At 42.0% G+C, this 15,726-nt stretch overlaps 1 protein-coding gene across 7 annotated transcripts in view; it reads left to right on the top strand.

The window, feature by feature from the left end:
- The window catches only part of LOC105698999, a 54,639-nt gene that overhangs the window by 25,270 nt on the left and 13,643 nt on the right, over positions 1 to 15,726 (top strand). For 5 of the 7 annotated variants that reach the window (XM_012423957.1, XM_012423711.1, XM_012423787.2 and 2 more), the window contains 2 exons: positions 13,485 to 13,728; positions 15,057 to 15,280. In XM_012423957.1, the coding sequence (XP_012279380.1) occupies positions 13,485 to 13,728; positions 15,057 to 15,280 (468 nt within the window). The remainder of the gene's footprint in view (positions 1 to 13,484; positions 13,729 to 15,056; positions 15,281 to 15,726) is intronic. The other 2 variants (XM_012423873.1, XM_012424125.1) reach the window with 1 other exon arrangement.

The raw sequence follows: 15,726 nt of genomic DNA, 5'->3' as shown, positions 1-15,726 counted from the left end.
GACAACCTGAGACAATGATGACCCAGATGTCTATCAAAAGGGTGTATTTAACGTCGGACACCTCCCTCGTTAGATAGGCTTGCCTCGTAGCAGGACCGGAAGCATTAAGCTTTTTGTATGACCGTGCAGAAACATTTGCTCGTATTGGCCCCGGGCCAATTTCTCTCAGGAGTGTAATTACGTAACCGGGTCCGAGAGGTTGGAAACGCGGCAGTGAAGGCTTGAAAATCCGAGAAGATGGTGGAAATACGCGGCGTCAGTATTAAATTTCTTGGTAGCTTCCGGTGGATCGCCATTTCCCAGCAGAGATTTTACATCTCATAGCTACAGCGAATTCGGTGGCCTCATGGATAACCGAGTGGAGTTTCTTAGGAATTCTGAGTACGACTCGAATGCATTTTGTCTTGCCTCCTCTGCTATTCGAGTTAAGGAACCGGAATACCAACGCAGGAATGGCAAAGTATAGGAACGCGACCACGAGTTTATTCTGCGGGAATTTTCACTGAACTCTTCAGAACTTTTCGAATGAAAAATCAGGACTTTGTCTGCAAGCCCAATGTTTCCAAGGCGATGGTCTCGCAAAGTCACAAGTACCACGGCGAGTGAAAATCACCTAGTGCATTCAGACGCGAGGACTAATGAAAAGCACTTTAAGAGACGCGAGAAGTTGTAAGTAACGACATACTTAGGGAATTGTAAAGTCTACATTTTTCTATTATAATTAAATACGACACAAATTATGCACCTGAAATGAATCGGAGGGGTTGACAGTTTCGGATTTTCAAGCGTTCTTGCCGGGATATATTATCGAGTCAAGACAAAAGCTGAAGGTATTTTCGACTTGCCTCTGAAACGTTCGGCCTAGGAATTATCTGTCGATTCAACAATGCCACTCGATGAAGCTCTCTCGCGAGCAGAGTCAGGGACTCGCTTTGGAGTATCGCCGGTTGGAGTATGACTTCATGAAAATGGATTAATCGAAGTGCACGAGACTCCCCTACCAGACAGGTTCACGATCGTCCGCTTGTTTGTCATATTTTCCATTCGCATTGTATTCGTTTTACAATTGTCGCCTTCACGGTTTGCCGTACTACCCTGTGTTAACATCATCCATTCATCGTCATTGAAGCCTCGGATGTTTCAATGGAGCTCATAACGTCCCCGGTCCAACGACTCTGAGGCTTCGTAACGTCTATTAGAATATCGGATATTTCCGCAATTTTTCTTCCTGAAGAACTTTCTGATTCTTTTTTTTCGAACTCGTTATAACAGCCTCATTTGTACAGTACCTCTATCCGTACGATTAATTATTTCCACAAGATATCAAATTTTAAAGACACGATGGAACGTGCGACACCGTTCGCTTATGCTTTTGTTAAATTATTAATTTATATCTCCTGACACTCTTCCGTATTATTTTAAGGGCGTTCATTAATTGTGTAGTTTGAGTTATAAATTAATTAAGATGCTTACGTTAAATAATCTTCGGACTCTTTTGTCTGATTTTACTCATGGTATTGAGAAACATAGAAGTATCAATTTATGAAGAACAAATTTCGGACAAAGCTCATATACTGTTCTTTTTGGATAAACAGATCAGGAGCAACGACTTGTAATTTATAGATCTCTTGGAACCATTCCACTTACAAATTCAGTCGGTCAGAGATCTCGGGTCAGAAAATACAATGTACAAATGGTCTCCGGGATTAATTATACATAAACACCACAGATTGGAAACGTTTTTTTGTTATAATTTATTCTTTGACATTTCGCTAACTTTGAAGAAAGGCATTTTCGTCCTAGTACTTGTGTTTGCAAGCGTTCAAACTGTGTAGAACAAAAATCAGTTTTATGAATCTAAGCCCATCTTTACGTGATTGTATTTTGTCAACACAGTAAAGTGCTGCTCTGTAGACCTTCATAACAAAGGAATTGCCTGCAAAGTACCTGTTAAGCTTACACCCTGTAATAAAGTTTAGCCTTACGGGCCGGTATAAATATAGTTATTGTTCGTACGAATCTTTAGCAAAAGGATTACCTCGATATTGTTGTGTCGTTGATATATCTTCAGCCTCATTCAAAAGCGTGAGTTGCTATATCAAGATTGTTCTCACAAAAACATTGAAAAGTTTAATATCTATAAACAAAATACTACTCGTTATTTCGTGTAGAAGTTCATAAAAATGGTGAAATATTTTCTCTAACAGTCGAAGAGGCAGATTTTCTCAGCTACGTATCTATGGAACTCTCTTAAAGTGAAAACATAATGGGTGTAGAATTTTTAACAAAATTAACTACGGTCATGACACTGTGGTTCTTTCTAGAGGGTACATGAATCCGTCGATGAAATTTCTTCGCCTAAGGTATCGAGCAGAACCGTTAATGGATTTACCATTTTTATCGGAATTTAGTCATTAGAATATCGTTCGTTGAATAATGTAAATGACAAGAATTTACATTTTACCACATTCATGAGCAAAAGTATATTTATGTTAGACATTGCCATACCATTTATGGATTTCAAAATCGGTACAAGTATATAGTTATAATATTGCTATTCAAGAATGCGCACCGTTATCTAATTAAAATATTTCTTAGTTGAAATATATATATAGCTCAATGGGAGTCTATCTACATAACAGTTATTACAGAGAAACGATAATGAATTTAGCATCTCCATCAAAGTCGCAACTCCTTGAATAGCTCCATTCAGGAAGAGACATTGGCAACTCATCAGACGTTTTCAATTGCTTTCAAACGCGCAAGTTTCTCCATTTAAACATAGTCACCTTAATGACAAAAATCGTTTGCAGGCTTATTAGAGTTGTGTAGGTTGTTCGAAGAAATGCAGTTTTCTTAGCCGCGCCTTCACATCTCGGAGAAAATACCGTTCGTAATCTGAACCAAATGATAGACGTTTCAATTTTAATCTGGTAACGACGCGCCATAAAAGCATGAGTTTTCCGATTGAGACGTCCACGGCGAAAGGCAGTAATGGAATGACCGTTTTCATAAAATCGGCTATATTTAACACGGTACTATTTTAAATGCCAATAATCTGTCACTAAGTCATTAAGAGTTATCTGTTGCGTGAAAAGGCACAGTACTCTACAATCAATTAAAAGATCTCATTGTGGCGATGAATATCCTCGAAGAAATGGTACCTTACGTGGCACCACGCCTTGGCATCTCCGTAGGAAAGTCCGATGTCGTCGACGTGTACATCCACTGAGTCGAACAATGCTCCTCTACATGCAGTATTGATCGACGTATTCACCTCGACCCGAGACCGGAGTCGACTCCACTCGAGTTTCCGCGATGTATCCCAGGAACACGTTGCCCGCCAAGACATTTTGGATCTCGAGGCCACGTGGACGTCTTTTGCGTCGAGATTTCCATGGCGGTCGATGTAACAACCTGGTCGCGGTGTACCTCGAGCTCCTTTGACTTAGGCGGGAACTATTCGAAGACGCGGAATTTGAGCACACATGGAAAAGTTAATCAAAGTGCCTCTTCGGTGGGCACGGCTTCAGGAATTCGAGGCCACCATTGCCAGTGGTTCGTGACTCGATGCCTGGAATTCAGGGGGGGGTGAAGAAACTTGAGCATTCCGAGGAAACCATACGTCAAAGGGTGAAACGGCCCCCGAAGTATGTAGGCGGCACGAAAGGAGCAATCATCCCATTGACGTTTAAACGGTTTGGCCGTTTTAACGGGGATGACCGCGAGGGGAATCTTTAAACTCTTATTCGAGGAATGAGACATTTTTCACGGAGAAGTTCATTAAGTGCTCAAGGAGGACAGCCTCGACCCCAGGAATCCAAGAGCTTTGTGATTCGATCCTTGGAATTTGAGAGGGGAAGACTTAAACGGCTTAAGGGGTTGGCGTTTAAGAGTGGATCGGTTACGAGCATCGAGTGACCCGTGAGGATTTCACCCCTTTGAAATTTGATTGTGTCAAGTATACCGCAAGGGAGCGAGAAGTAGCTCCTAATAAATTGTACGGCTAACTTGCGGTGATTCGGGTTTTAGTTGTACTTTTATAGTTTCATTCTATACCCTAGATCTAAAATCGTAAAGGGTTGGACATAAATCTAGATTGGATTACCGAGAGCCGAAGTTTCTCAATTCGTTGGAAATTTGATTTCCTCCTTTCATGCCGTTGCAGTGATCGGTAACATTTTAGTCAACTTTTTTTCGTCAGTTGTCAATGTGCTTCAGTCGATAATGTCAATCTACATTGGACTACTACCGTCCAGCACATTTATGGTCGATATTCCTCGTAAGCATTTTATATTTACGTTATAATACTATCTTTGAAATATTTGTTTTTACAAATAAATCATCATCCAGGAATTTTAAATCTTAATTGGACGTATAACTGACTGTCTATAAAAGTTATCTTTTCAAGCTGGTATAGATTCAAGGACAACGTGAGGAGGCCTTGGACGATATAATTATTATCTATGACTTCTGAGAATATCATTGCAGCAACCCATTGTGCATTTCGCTTCTGATATCTGTGCTGATGTAGAAATTCATGACACATTTGATCCCTCTGTTGCTGACGTGCATCAATTTCATGTCCGTCTGGATAGCTTGCGAAACAAAGCTACACCCCTGTCGAATATCGTGAACGTCTTCAACGCTATCATTCTATTCTTGGCACATTTGCTTTCATAAAGGCTTGTCACAATGTAAAAGGTACTTTATATACACCCACAAGCATTAAATCCTCATTTTCAAACGGGAAGACCGTGTTAATGCGATAAGTGCAAGTAACTGCTGGAACAAGGACGTTGCGTGTATAGTTAGTATTTCACCTTATAAGATACGTAACTGGGGGGGAATACGTTCATGAGAAATAGTACAATACCATACACCTATATATACTTACGATAGAGCGCGAAATATATCGTGTGAGTTTGTGAACTCTCTTCATAAGAGCAATAGCGGGAATACGTGGAGAGTATGCACAGCGTAAAGGTCATAATAAATAGACAGACTTAAAAATCTCAATTTATCTCCTTCCGCTTTCTTCTCGGTATCGAATTTTCTCCCACAGGTGTCACAAAAATGTTAAAATAAACAAATACAATTATTCAAGGAATTATTTACAGACTATGATCATCTGTAAAGAACTTACTTTTTTTCGCACACACCTACTCGTCTTCTTTTCTTAAAAAATCGTATGAAGGTTATTTTTACGTAATTATACATTGTAATGGAAATTAGAAATATTAGAATCTCAAGTATTGGGTGTATTAAGCACCGTTGTACTTTATTCATTTATTGACGATTTTCACATCACCACGGTAATCTATGACATGCACGTTTCGTCAGTTACTGATGTCCGACATCGTGTGCAATCAATCTGCAGCGAATTTCAGTGCAATAACGTATGTGCTCGGAATTCCTTGCGCATCATCTGCATCGTAAAGTCTATTCTTAAAGCACTAACTTACGTTCATACCTCGCCATCTGCAAGTCGGTACTCAAACTACAGAACGAATCGTGATCACGACGTTAACGTATCGAGGTTCACGTTACGTAACAACAGGAGCGTTAATCATTCGGTGGCGTTTGATTTTGCATTGCGTAAATGCGTCGAGCCTAGGGCAAATGCTGACACTTTGCACGTGGCTAAGAACGGATGTGCGTCGTTAATGTACAGAATTATTTGATCCTTTCCACGAAGATTGATAGGCGCATTTCAACGCTTTTTCCAAGATGGAGTACTGTGAGGAATCAAAAGTAAGAGCTACATTCCTTACATGAAAACTGGAAAGTTTTCACGCTTGTAGTCAATTAGCATAGAAAATTGCCGTTAATATTAGCTACGACAAGGTTGATTTAAGTAATTTATCCATTGGCTTAATAATATTTTAAAGAATCGGTAGTATTTGACTTTGCTACTGCCATAAAGTTCTTCAAGAGTTGCGATAAATCACCTTTTGATCTTTTGACGTTGAAAACTAAATATTTACATTGGATGGAATACTGAGAAGCTATTAGGTAAGAAAAATGTCGAAAGTCTGTAAGGCATCATATTGATGTGATATGGAGAAAAATGCGGGTGTTGGCTGAAAACACTCCATTACTTTTTGTTCTCGCATTTAGCAGAGCACTCTGTGAACGTCACTCAATAAAGGCCGTCAACGTCGATTTTTCGCCCAGCCCGCAAAATCACTACGAGTCTCTCTCTCTCTCTCTGTCTCTCAGTATCTGAAAATCAATAGAAACACAACGGACAGGCCGATAACAGGCGTGAGGTGTTTCTCCAATGACATGACGTATTTAATGAAAAGTCCTTCAGCTCATTTAGTTAATATCTGAAAATCGCAGCGATGAAGGAGCGATAAAGGATTTCCAGCGTGGAAACCATAAATGTGAACTTACTTTCGTCTTCATTTCTTTACCCCTAGGTTGGTCTAATTAACAACCTGTTAGAAATCTCTAATATCAACCATTAACAATGATCTGGCACTTTGCTTCTGTGAATCAATTTTCCGTCGTATCTAATTTTATCTTCAGATGACTTGATGGAAAATTAGAATCAATTTTCGGCAATTAAAATATCATGAGTCACACATTTATACGGTTATCATTGGACGTTACATAACCATGATGTGTCTCATGCGGGTCTCAAGCTCCAACCATTACTACGATATATTATGAATTTTCAAGAAAAAGGTTTTACAAATTCTAGTAAGAATAACTATAGTTATAGAGAATACCAGAAGCAACGATGTTTGTTCTCGTGCAGTATAGGATAACCTCTCTAACATACAAAATATAGGTTACCGATATATCGTAATTCCGTGAGTTATTTTGTGGTATTAGAAGCTACGGCAATCACGATGTAGTGATTAACCGTTTATATCAAAGACTTAACTGCAACTATGTTAACGATATCATCGATACCAATTGTTGGGGTTCACGTGATACCCTGCAATTTCTGTGCCACAATGTCGATAGAGGAGTACCCTATATAGGTGTTCATAAGTACAATGGCTGGGATAAGATACATGGTTCAGAGCACATACGTGACACCTTACTCTATTCTTGGATCCGGTTGAAGCGCGTCGTGAAGGGATCGATCATCGGGGAAGAGCGCTTCGCCGTTCATTAGGCACAACTTTCATTAAAGCTTTAAGGCGCGCTCGAATACTTGCACACGTACATGTGCTTGCACGTGGGTACAGGGACGAATTAGAACGTGAGAAGGTTCGTCGAAAGGAGCAATTCTGCTTTTCTGCCTCGTCGTTCCTCTGCGAGAAGCGCGCCACTTAGTTGAGCGCTCTATATTTCTCAACTCCGGAGGCGGCCATCTTTCTCAACTTCATCTCAGGATCCGCAAGAGGGAATGAAATGAGATGCAATCTCTCGCTTTCCAGAAATGAAACCTCCTCGGGCTTGAATTAGTATCCATAATAAATCTATTACTTGTTTTAGCTTAAAACGACGGGCAAGAATGATGGCATACGACACAACAGAAGTAATTTATCCGTTTGACCCGAGGATATTTCTGAGCCGCCTCTCACTTGACGTCGTAACTAGGTCCAACGCAATTGTATTTCCTGTCTCGTACAGAACTATAACCGAAGTTATAGGAAAGAAAAGGAATTTAGTTCCATTTTTAATCGATCGTATAGCCGTCCATTTAAATTAAATTCCTCACTAATGATGCCCTTTTCGTCACAAGATAATGCCTACTCTTATATTTGTACGACGCCTTGTTTTTCATAAAAACGCACATTTCGGAAATAATGATTTGTACGCTGGCGTAGGCGTTGTCAAGCGCGAAGTTCACTCGATGGATCATGCTTCTGTTCAAGTATTGCCATGCTTTTACCGGTATCTAAATGGATCTAGTTTTCCAAGAGCACGATAACTGCTATGGTGTTAATTGGGAGCATAATAAATTTGGCCTATCGCTTTGGAGAAGCTCACGCTTTCGGTAGATACGATCACGGTTGCTTCATCGCGCGAGAATTCTCCCCGTTTTTGGTGGCACCCTAGTCGCCAAGTGCGCTCACGACGGACACGCAATGGCAAGCGTGATTGCGCGAAGTGTACTTGGCGAAATACGCTTCGCCCAAGTATTAGGCCTTTGTCCACTGGCAAACGCTGCTATGGTTCCAAACGATATCGCAATCACCTTCGAGTCACCGAAACTAGCACTTCCACCATGTATAGTATTGTGGACTTCCAATGCGTACTATAGACTATGGGCTCTCAAAATCAAAATGAACAAAATGTGTTAGGCTCTCACTTTTTAGGAAAAGATCGATTTTTTAAGGCGGTGGTGCCACCTTCTATGGAAGTTAGCATCCCCGCCCCAGAAATCGAGCCTAACATTTCTTTTATGCACTTGAAAGTCCATAATTAGCTCGTAAATGTGGATCGTAAGTCCGTAATTCTGGACAGGGTGGGGGTGCTAGCTGCAATGACCTATTACCATCGAGTATATACGTCCGCGTTTACGCGCAAGTATAAACTATTCCAGGGGAGAGGGTACTGCAAGTGAAGTGGGTCGAACGTCAAAGCGGATGTTCGCTGCGACTCAACGATGCGGGCACACGCGTGACAGGACTCGACACACCAACGGGGAACCGAGACCCGTGACAGAGACGGAGCGATATGGGGGCGCAGGGTTGGATAAAGAGGGAAACAGCCTCCGGGGGTAGGAAGATTGGATAACGATCTCGATAGAGTATCAACCGGGAAATATTATTGGCAGATTAATCTTTGGTTTATACAAATCGGATTCGCAGAAAACGATAAAGATACTTCTCCTTATCTCGCTATCTTGGTCTATCGTGATATAACGTTCACAGATATTCTAGAATGCATAATATAATATAGATGTATATATTTATGTAGCCCCCTCCCACCCCTCTGTTTCGTACGAAACTTAATCTGAAGTTAATTGCATTCTGAAATGTCGCAGATGTCTGATTCCATTTCGGATATATTAAAATTGCTATTAAGTCAGACTTTTAAATTTTATGATTTGTAATACGTCATCATAGACGCTACAGATAAGTCTAAAAATAAAAAGCACAGGTTGAAGTTGACATTTCTGTAAACAGAAGTAGGCTGTTCGTAGAGTTGCACAGTAGTGATGCAGACACCGTCGCTCGGATACCCTCTGATAATCGAAAGTCACGAGGGAATCCGTGAAGAGTGGGCCCACTTCGGTGATCAGGTTGGAGACAACTTCTTGGTAGAAAGTTACAAAAGCACCCGTACTTAGATTTCGCGAAGGGTCCGCCTCGGACTCTCCCGGGACCAATAAACCGTGAGGATTTATTATTCGCAGATAAATCGGCGAGACTTGCCTGAGGCCGAATTCAGGTTGGTCGACTCGATTCTGCGACGGTATACACCTTATATCTGCATCGATAAATCCGTAGCTTTGTCTAGGCCGATGCCGCCGTGTACACCTTAAAGTGCCGAACGGCGCTCTGCCCCTGCGACCCACTATCGGCACTGCATGGTACCGCCTCGAACCACTATTATTCGTGCGAAAATTCACCGAGAAGTCTCGCGTGAGCTCGCCACTTGATCGCATCTCGGACCCGTGAAAGACGGAGTTAGGATTTCCGGAGGTCGCATGACCGCTTCTTGCAATGCACGTTTCCCGAAAAATATGGTTTTGTTTACAGTAGATTGGAGGTCGCAGCGTTTTCCGCTATGCCGGAAATGTTCGATTATTAGGCCACAAGTCCTAGAACAATAGTACTACAATGTTGGCACGTATAATTATATCGTGAGGAGGCCAATTGAGAGATGGATAAATGCATCGTAGTGATAATATTGCATATTGTTATTTAATCGTCAAAAATATTACTCTTCTCTAATTCAAGCAGACAATATAAATGATCGAGATTTTCTATAATGTGAAAGAAATGGAATTCTTTATCGTCCCCTTGGAATTTTTTTGTAAGCATGGAATTTCTTTCGTACCCGGCTCATATACCGGCCTAGAGAGAAATTAAGGAAAGTTTGAGTCAATGTTTCTGGCACTGCTCGAAAAGAGTGGCATAATGTTAAGATATTAATTTTTACCTGATTATTTAAATGGAAGCTATTTTAAAGAATTTTCTCTCTTTGTGATTGCACTTCTTATAAGACCCTTTTTGTAAAGACTATACGGTGATCGATAAAGATGGCATGGAACGAGTTTACGAGTGCTCCAAGTATTTCTAGACGTGCAGAAGTGCAGGAACCTCTAAATAGTATTTATAACTCCCGAATGTCAAAAGCTAAATAGACAAGCCAGCAGAACGGCTTGCTTTTGACTTACGGCGTTAGATTAAAACAACGTCGAAAACACTAACCTGATGAGTCTAATAACGAGTAACGCCAATACCCCGATGCTAGATTTGTTCGATGACTTCGTGACGAAACTGAACGCATTAGAGTTGAAAACGACATCGAGCCAACAATTACCATTGTGACGTCGATCAACCGACCGTCCCCTTTGAATTTCCAGGAACTCCCTCAAAATTGATGACCCACGTCCAAGCAACACGCGACGTGGTTAATTCGGCTTCGTTCCATATCCCTTGTCTTCCCGCGCCCTGTAATATCCACATACCCGGAATTTTGTCCGCGAATAAACTACGGGAAACTATTAACGTCTTATCAGTGCGATTACGCAATACGTTATTTACCGACAAATGATACGTCCGCGACGTAATATCACCTCTGCGACACCGGGATCGCTCGAGTAGCGGCACCAGGTCTTCGGGTCGTATTTATAGTGGTCGAAGATGGAGGGACGCGCATAATGAATGTTAGCATTCCGAGGCACTCGAGTTGCACGGGTAAATGCATGATACGTGAGCGATGCTCTCTCGGAGCTCCAGTCAAAGCGGCATCTCGCCTGCATTCTGTGCACACTGGGCCCGCACGTGCAGCATCCCTAATTTACGTCAATTAAGGCGTCACCGCTCTTATCGTCGACGGCATAAAGAAGTCACAATTAAAATTAGCCGCGCGGCTGCTGCTGCATCATACGCGCACTGACATCATATGCAGAGGAACGCGTCATTATGCAATGGTCTACAGGCACGAGCTATGCGCGTCCGTTCGCGACCAAGAGTGCTAACTTGCACTCCATTCGTTCCTCGTGCACTATGTCCGCGCCTTGACGGCGATATAGGACAACGAAAAATTCTTCGACAAGGAGCATCTTTATTTATCACATATAAACAATTTTGAGAATTATAACGTATACATGAATTATTCTGTCGGGTTATTTCCAATTAATTTAACGCAGTGATTTAACCAAAATCCTGTTCACGAGTTTCGGAGCTCAAATTTCTAGATTCATAATTTCAAACGGCGAGAATTAGAAATGAAGAATTAGCTCTAAAATTTTCGTAGGATTTACAAGGATGATCATGGATTCGTTGTCTAGATATATCTATGACATAAATGTAAGGTATCTCTTGGAACACGGAATGGCCGAACGAAATCCCGTAACAGTTGTATATTTCAAATGAAAGCTGATGATACTTCACGTTCATAATGTTTAATTAATTTATTCTATGCACGAATATGAGCGGACGCGGGTATAGTATGCATGTATAATACGTGACTGTTGCGCGTATATAAATGTGAACACACACCACTCCTTTCTCTAACGATTGAGTGTGTGCACGGGCCAACCACGCGGTCCCTTTGTTTTTGTCGAGGATCCCGTTAGAACTTTGTTCTCGGCTAATCACGCGACGCCCGGCGTCGTTCAGGGGCATTTGTGGCCGCCAACGTGCCGAGGCACGCCGATGCACCAGTGCTTTCGAATGATGCAGTCGGGCGACGTTCGCATCGTGAATAATTCTGGCCGCCATCTTCGACGCATGCCTTTTTAGCCGCGCGAGGAGACCGACATATGCGAAGTAACATCCGCAAACCAGACATTGCGCACATGCCGACCGAGCATTGCCAATTATTTATTTCCTTTTCTTTTTTGGAAATTCCTTCAAAATTCATCCGTGACGAATACCATTTTGGTGTACATCCAAGCACATTCGCTGACTAGATGAACAATTTCGGCTACATTTTTCCATATCTTTTTTGAGGTTCAAAAAGAACCCGAATTGTAGCCCTCCCCTGCAAATTTACACGTTTATCTGATAAGCCTTGTTTAAAGTAGACCAAAATTCACGAAGGGACAATGAATCCCCGTGAAAACTCTGCAATGCGGGCAGCAAATATTTCCAGGGAATTCTGCGGCGTACCGAAATTGTTTCCGGTGTTTCGTTTATTTCTGCTACATTTTTATTTTATGCATAAGATACCGCACAACTATGATAGTACGTGCGACTGAACATTTGAACGAGAAATAAGGAAACATTAGTTAGGTACTCCCTCTTCGTTTCAATTGAATTGCTATTGGCGCATGATTCCAAATCCGCAAATATAAATAAAATAGCTATTAATTAAAAGAACAAACGGGTATAGTTTTGAAGAAACGTAAAGTACTACAATCGATAATAATATTCGTACATTGAAGAATACGGACTTTATTGCCGTGACGATCTCTGAACCATGCTACACGTCGTTGCGATCCCAAACTATAGTGGTATCCATGGTAACGACGCGCGCAAACAGATTTACCGTTTCTTCTACCCCAACACTGCCTCGGCCTAGCCACCTCGGGAATTTCATTGAATTGCATTCATACGCATGCATGGCACGCATTATTGCCGACAACTTTGAGAGATCGTCCGGCACCGATCCCAGCGCTAAATCTTTTGAGATCGCGTCATGAAAGATTTGGTCGAGAAAGAAGACGCCGTGATCGATGAGCATCCGCCATTATTCCAGATATCGTTGCGGAAAGTACACCAGGGAGATCAGGTGAAGCCTCCCGAACGAAAGTGGGACGGGCCCGGTACGGTACTCGAGGAGTCGAGGTACTGTCGAGAATAGATTACAATTACGTATTCCCTCGTTTTTCCGACGTGTTCGAAGTAAATTGAAGGTAAACAGCGGATGTCCGAAAACAGAAATATCGTGGGAATTACGAAGCGGTCGAGAGGGTCGAGAGGTCGCCGAGGTGCCAAAGACTGAACGACTCAAGAATTGGAGCTTGTTTATTTTGAAGGCCGCTGCAGGGACGCTTCCTCTGAATAAGGGGTTAGAGACGTTAAAGTTCTTCGCGCGCATAAATAGGTGCATATATTCAAGGACGGACTCGCGCCGAGAGAAGCTAAAATAAATTTGGCATTATAAAATCGGGGCAAATACTGCGGATATAGACTCCGCGCGAAGGACGCAATATTTATTCTCCTTGATTGTACCGCTTATTCAATCAAAATTGAATACGTCGAGGTATCGGCTCGATTTTTCTCGATGCAAATTTGCATGTTTCGTGTGTCAGAATTAATTGATTCGATTAACGAATGCTCGAGGCGGCGAATTGAATTGGATGAAACAGCGTCTGACCGTTTGGTATTGTTTTACAGCCACCGGAGAACGAGTTGCAAAAGGTCGGGGAAAGAGTGCCAAGCGAACACGAGCTCAGGGTGCAGAGGTCTCTACAGCGACTGAACGTTCCGGATTGGTTCAAAAACTCTCCAGCCGCCCGCGATGGTTTCCGATTGAAGAGACACTCAGACGCTTCTCAGCACAGCGGATGGCGTGCCCTCGGCTCAAAGACCACCTCCTTGTCGTCCTTGTCGTCATCTTCTAATAGGCAACCTACCACCGGTGAGACTCAATTATTCACGTGAGGATACCTGGTTGGAACGTAAATAAGGAATGCTGCATCGATTATGAGCCTGGCCGCATTAAGCTGACAATAAGAGAGAACACCACGTCTAGACACACGATACTGCAAATCACTCCGTCGGCATTTAAAAAAGTCGGTCTCACCTTTGTGATAAGCGCGATTGTTATCACGTTCGGGAATAACGTAGAATAATCATCATTCATTTTTAGGTATTTTAGACAAACTGCACGATAAACTTTTGGTTGCAGTCGTTATTCCATACAAACTATAGTACGTGTGTTTGAGGAAGATTTTTTAATCCTTTCCTTGACATTTGTATGGCGCGAGGGTGTTTATTGAACTTATTATGTAAGTGCATTTTGCATTTCGCCTCGAATCAAAATCGAACGTCGGGACAATTAAAAAAGGAGAGATTATTCCGGAGTCAATGTAACACCTGCAAATTGCCTTTAATAATGGAATAATGGATTTACTCTCGTACGCGATGGTTCCAATGTACGACCAGAATCTTCGAACGGAAGCAAAGGCATCGGTAGGGTTCCATCAGGCCTGGTTCCGGTTATCTCGGATGAGTCTCCAGAAGAAAATTACTTGAGATTCGTGGAAACGAGTTTCAGTCCAATTTCGTTTACGTCGCCTCGCCTGACAAACTGTGGACGACCTAACGACCAATAGGAAGCGACTAATTAATTTATCGTGGAGAGTTAATTCGATTAACTCGGCCCTACTCCGTAAACTAACAGGACGCTCGGCAGGTTAATCCACTTTCAACTGTTGCCATCCCTACTTGGCCAGAGGTCTCCCTTAAATCGAAATATACGATTCCATTTAGTAACTGGCACCTAACTCGATTCTAAACATTTCCGTTGGGTTAAAAGTCTATCTTCTAATTAAAAGGACGGAAATACTGTTGACTAAGGGGCAATTGAGTTTTTAAAAGGATTAAAAACTATGTATTTGGTCGGGTGACCCTTACCCTTCGTAAAAAATAGTTAAATCACTCTTTTATGCTGGAATATTTATTGTGTAGTAGTTTTTTTTATAAACTAGTAAACAGATTTTCGATAATACGTATGTTCTGTTATATAACAGTGTCACAGAAATGTACATCAACTTCGTACCTCTGTCATTGTCTCAAATAATTTATATTAAGTTGCAGTATTTTTGGAATGTTATATTTTATCATTATAGAAAACGTTATCGTCGATTGATCCACTTTTTCATTTTGCAATCAATTTTAAACATGGAATGTGTTATTACGTACAGTTCAGGCACACATTACATGGAAGCTAATTTTGGTTCGCAGCAGGTGTCCTTTTGAGTCCGAGTCCCACGCCGCCGGTTTTCTCAAGATGGAGTACCAGCCTGCTCAACAGTGCCGGAAGTTCCCCAGCAAGCTCGGCAAGGTCGTCCTTCAACCATCGGCAGCCGTATCTGGGCTGGCGTTCCCAGGAACGACTGACCAATCCACGAACACCCGCGGAAAGACTAGCTCAAGGGATTCTCCCGCAATTGCAGGCAGCAAACAAGGTCAGCTCTCCTGGCGAACCGTAACAGGATGAAATTTCAACATCATCTCGATGTATCCGGCTAAGTGTGACTGGACGCGATTCTCCGCATTCCTAGAGGTGTTCACTCGCGGCAGTGGTATGCGGTAACGTCGACTCCCGGCTTCGTTTCCACCGCACCAAGCCCTGCTGGGCCCTTACTCGCTTTCGCTGACGTGATTTTCAGTTTTAGCCAATTTACATTAAATAAACCGCAGTCACGGAGGGTACATTTGACATATCGATCAGGAATCAAAATCAACGAAGCGTTTTCCTTAACCCCCGTGGATCGTGACTACTTCTCAGTTCCTGGAAAAGCGTTCGAATTAATGACAGAAAATGAATTTGGGATTTAAAATATATAGCGATTTATTAGCGTAGGAAAATATTTTTGTTGGTTTCTGAACGAGATCTGAGTATATTACTACC

Source organism: Orussus abietinus, unplaced genomic scaffold, assembly GCF_000612105.2.
Source record: "Orussus abietinus isolate OABI.00-Male unplaced genomic scaffold, Oabi_2.0 scaffold455, whole genome shotgun sequence".
NCBI classification, from domain to species: domain Eukaryota; kingdom Metazoa; phylum Arthropoda; class Insecta; order Hymenoptera; family Orussidae; genus Orussus; species Orussus abietinus.
The sequence above is the reverse complement of the archived record's forward strand: the minus strand, read 5'-3'. Positions and strand labels throughout refer to the sequence as shown.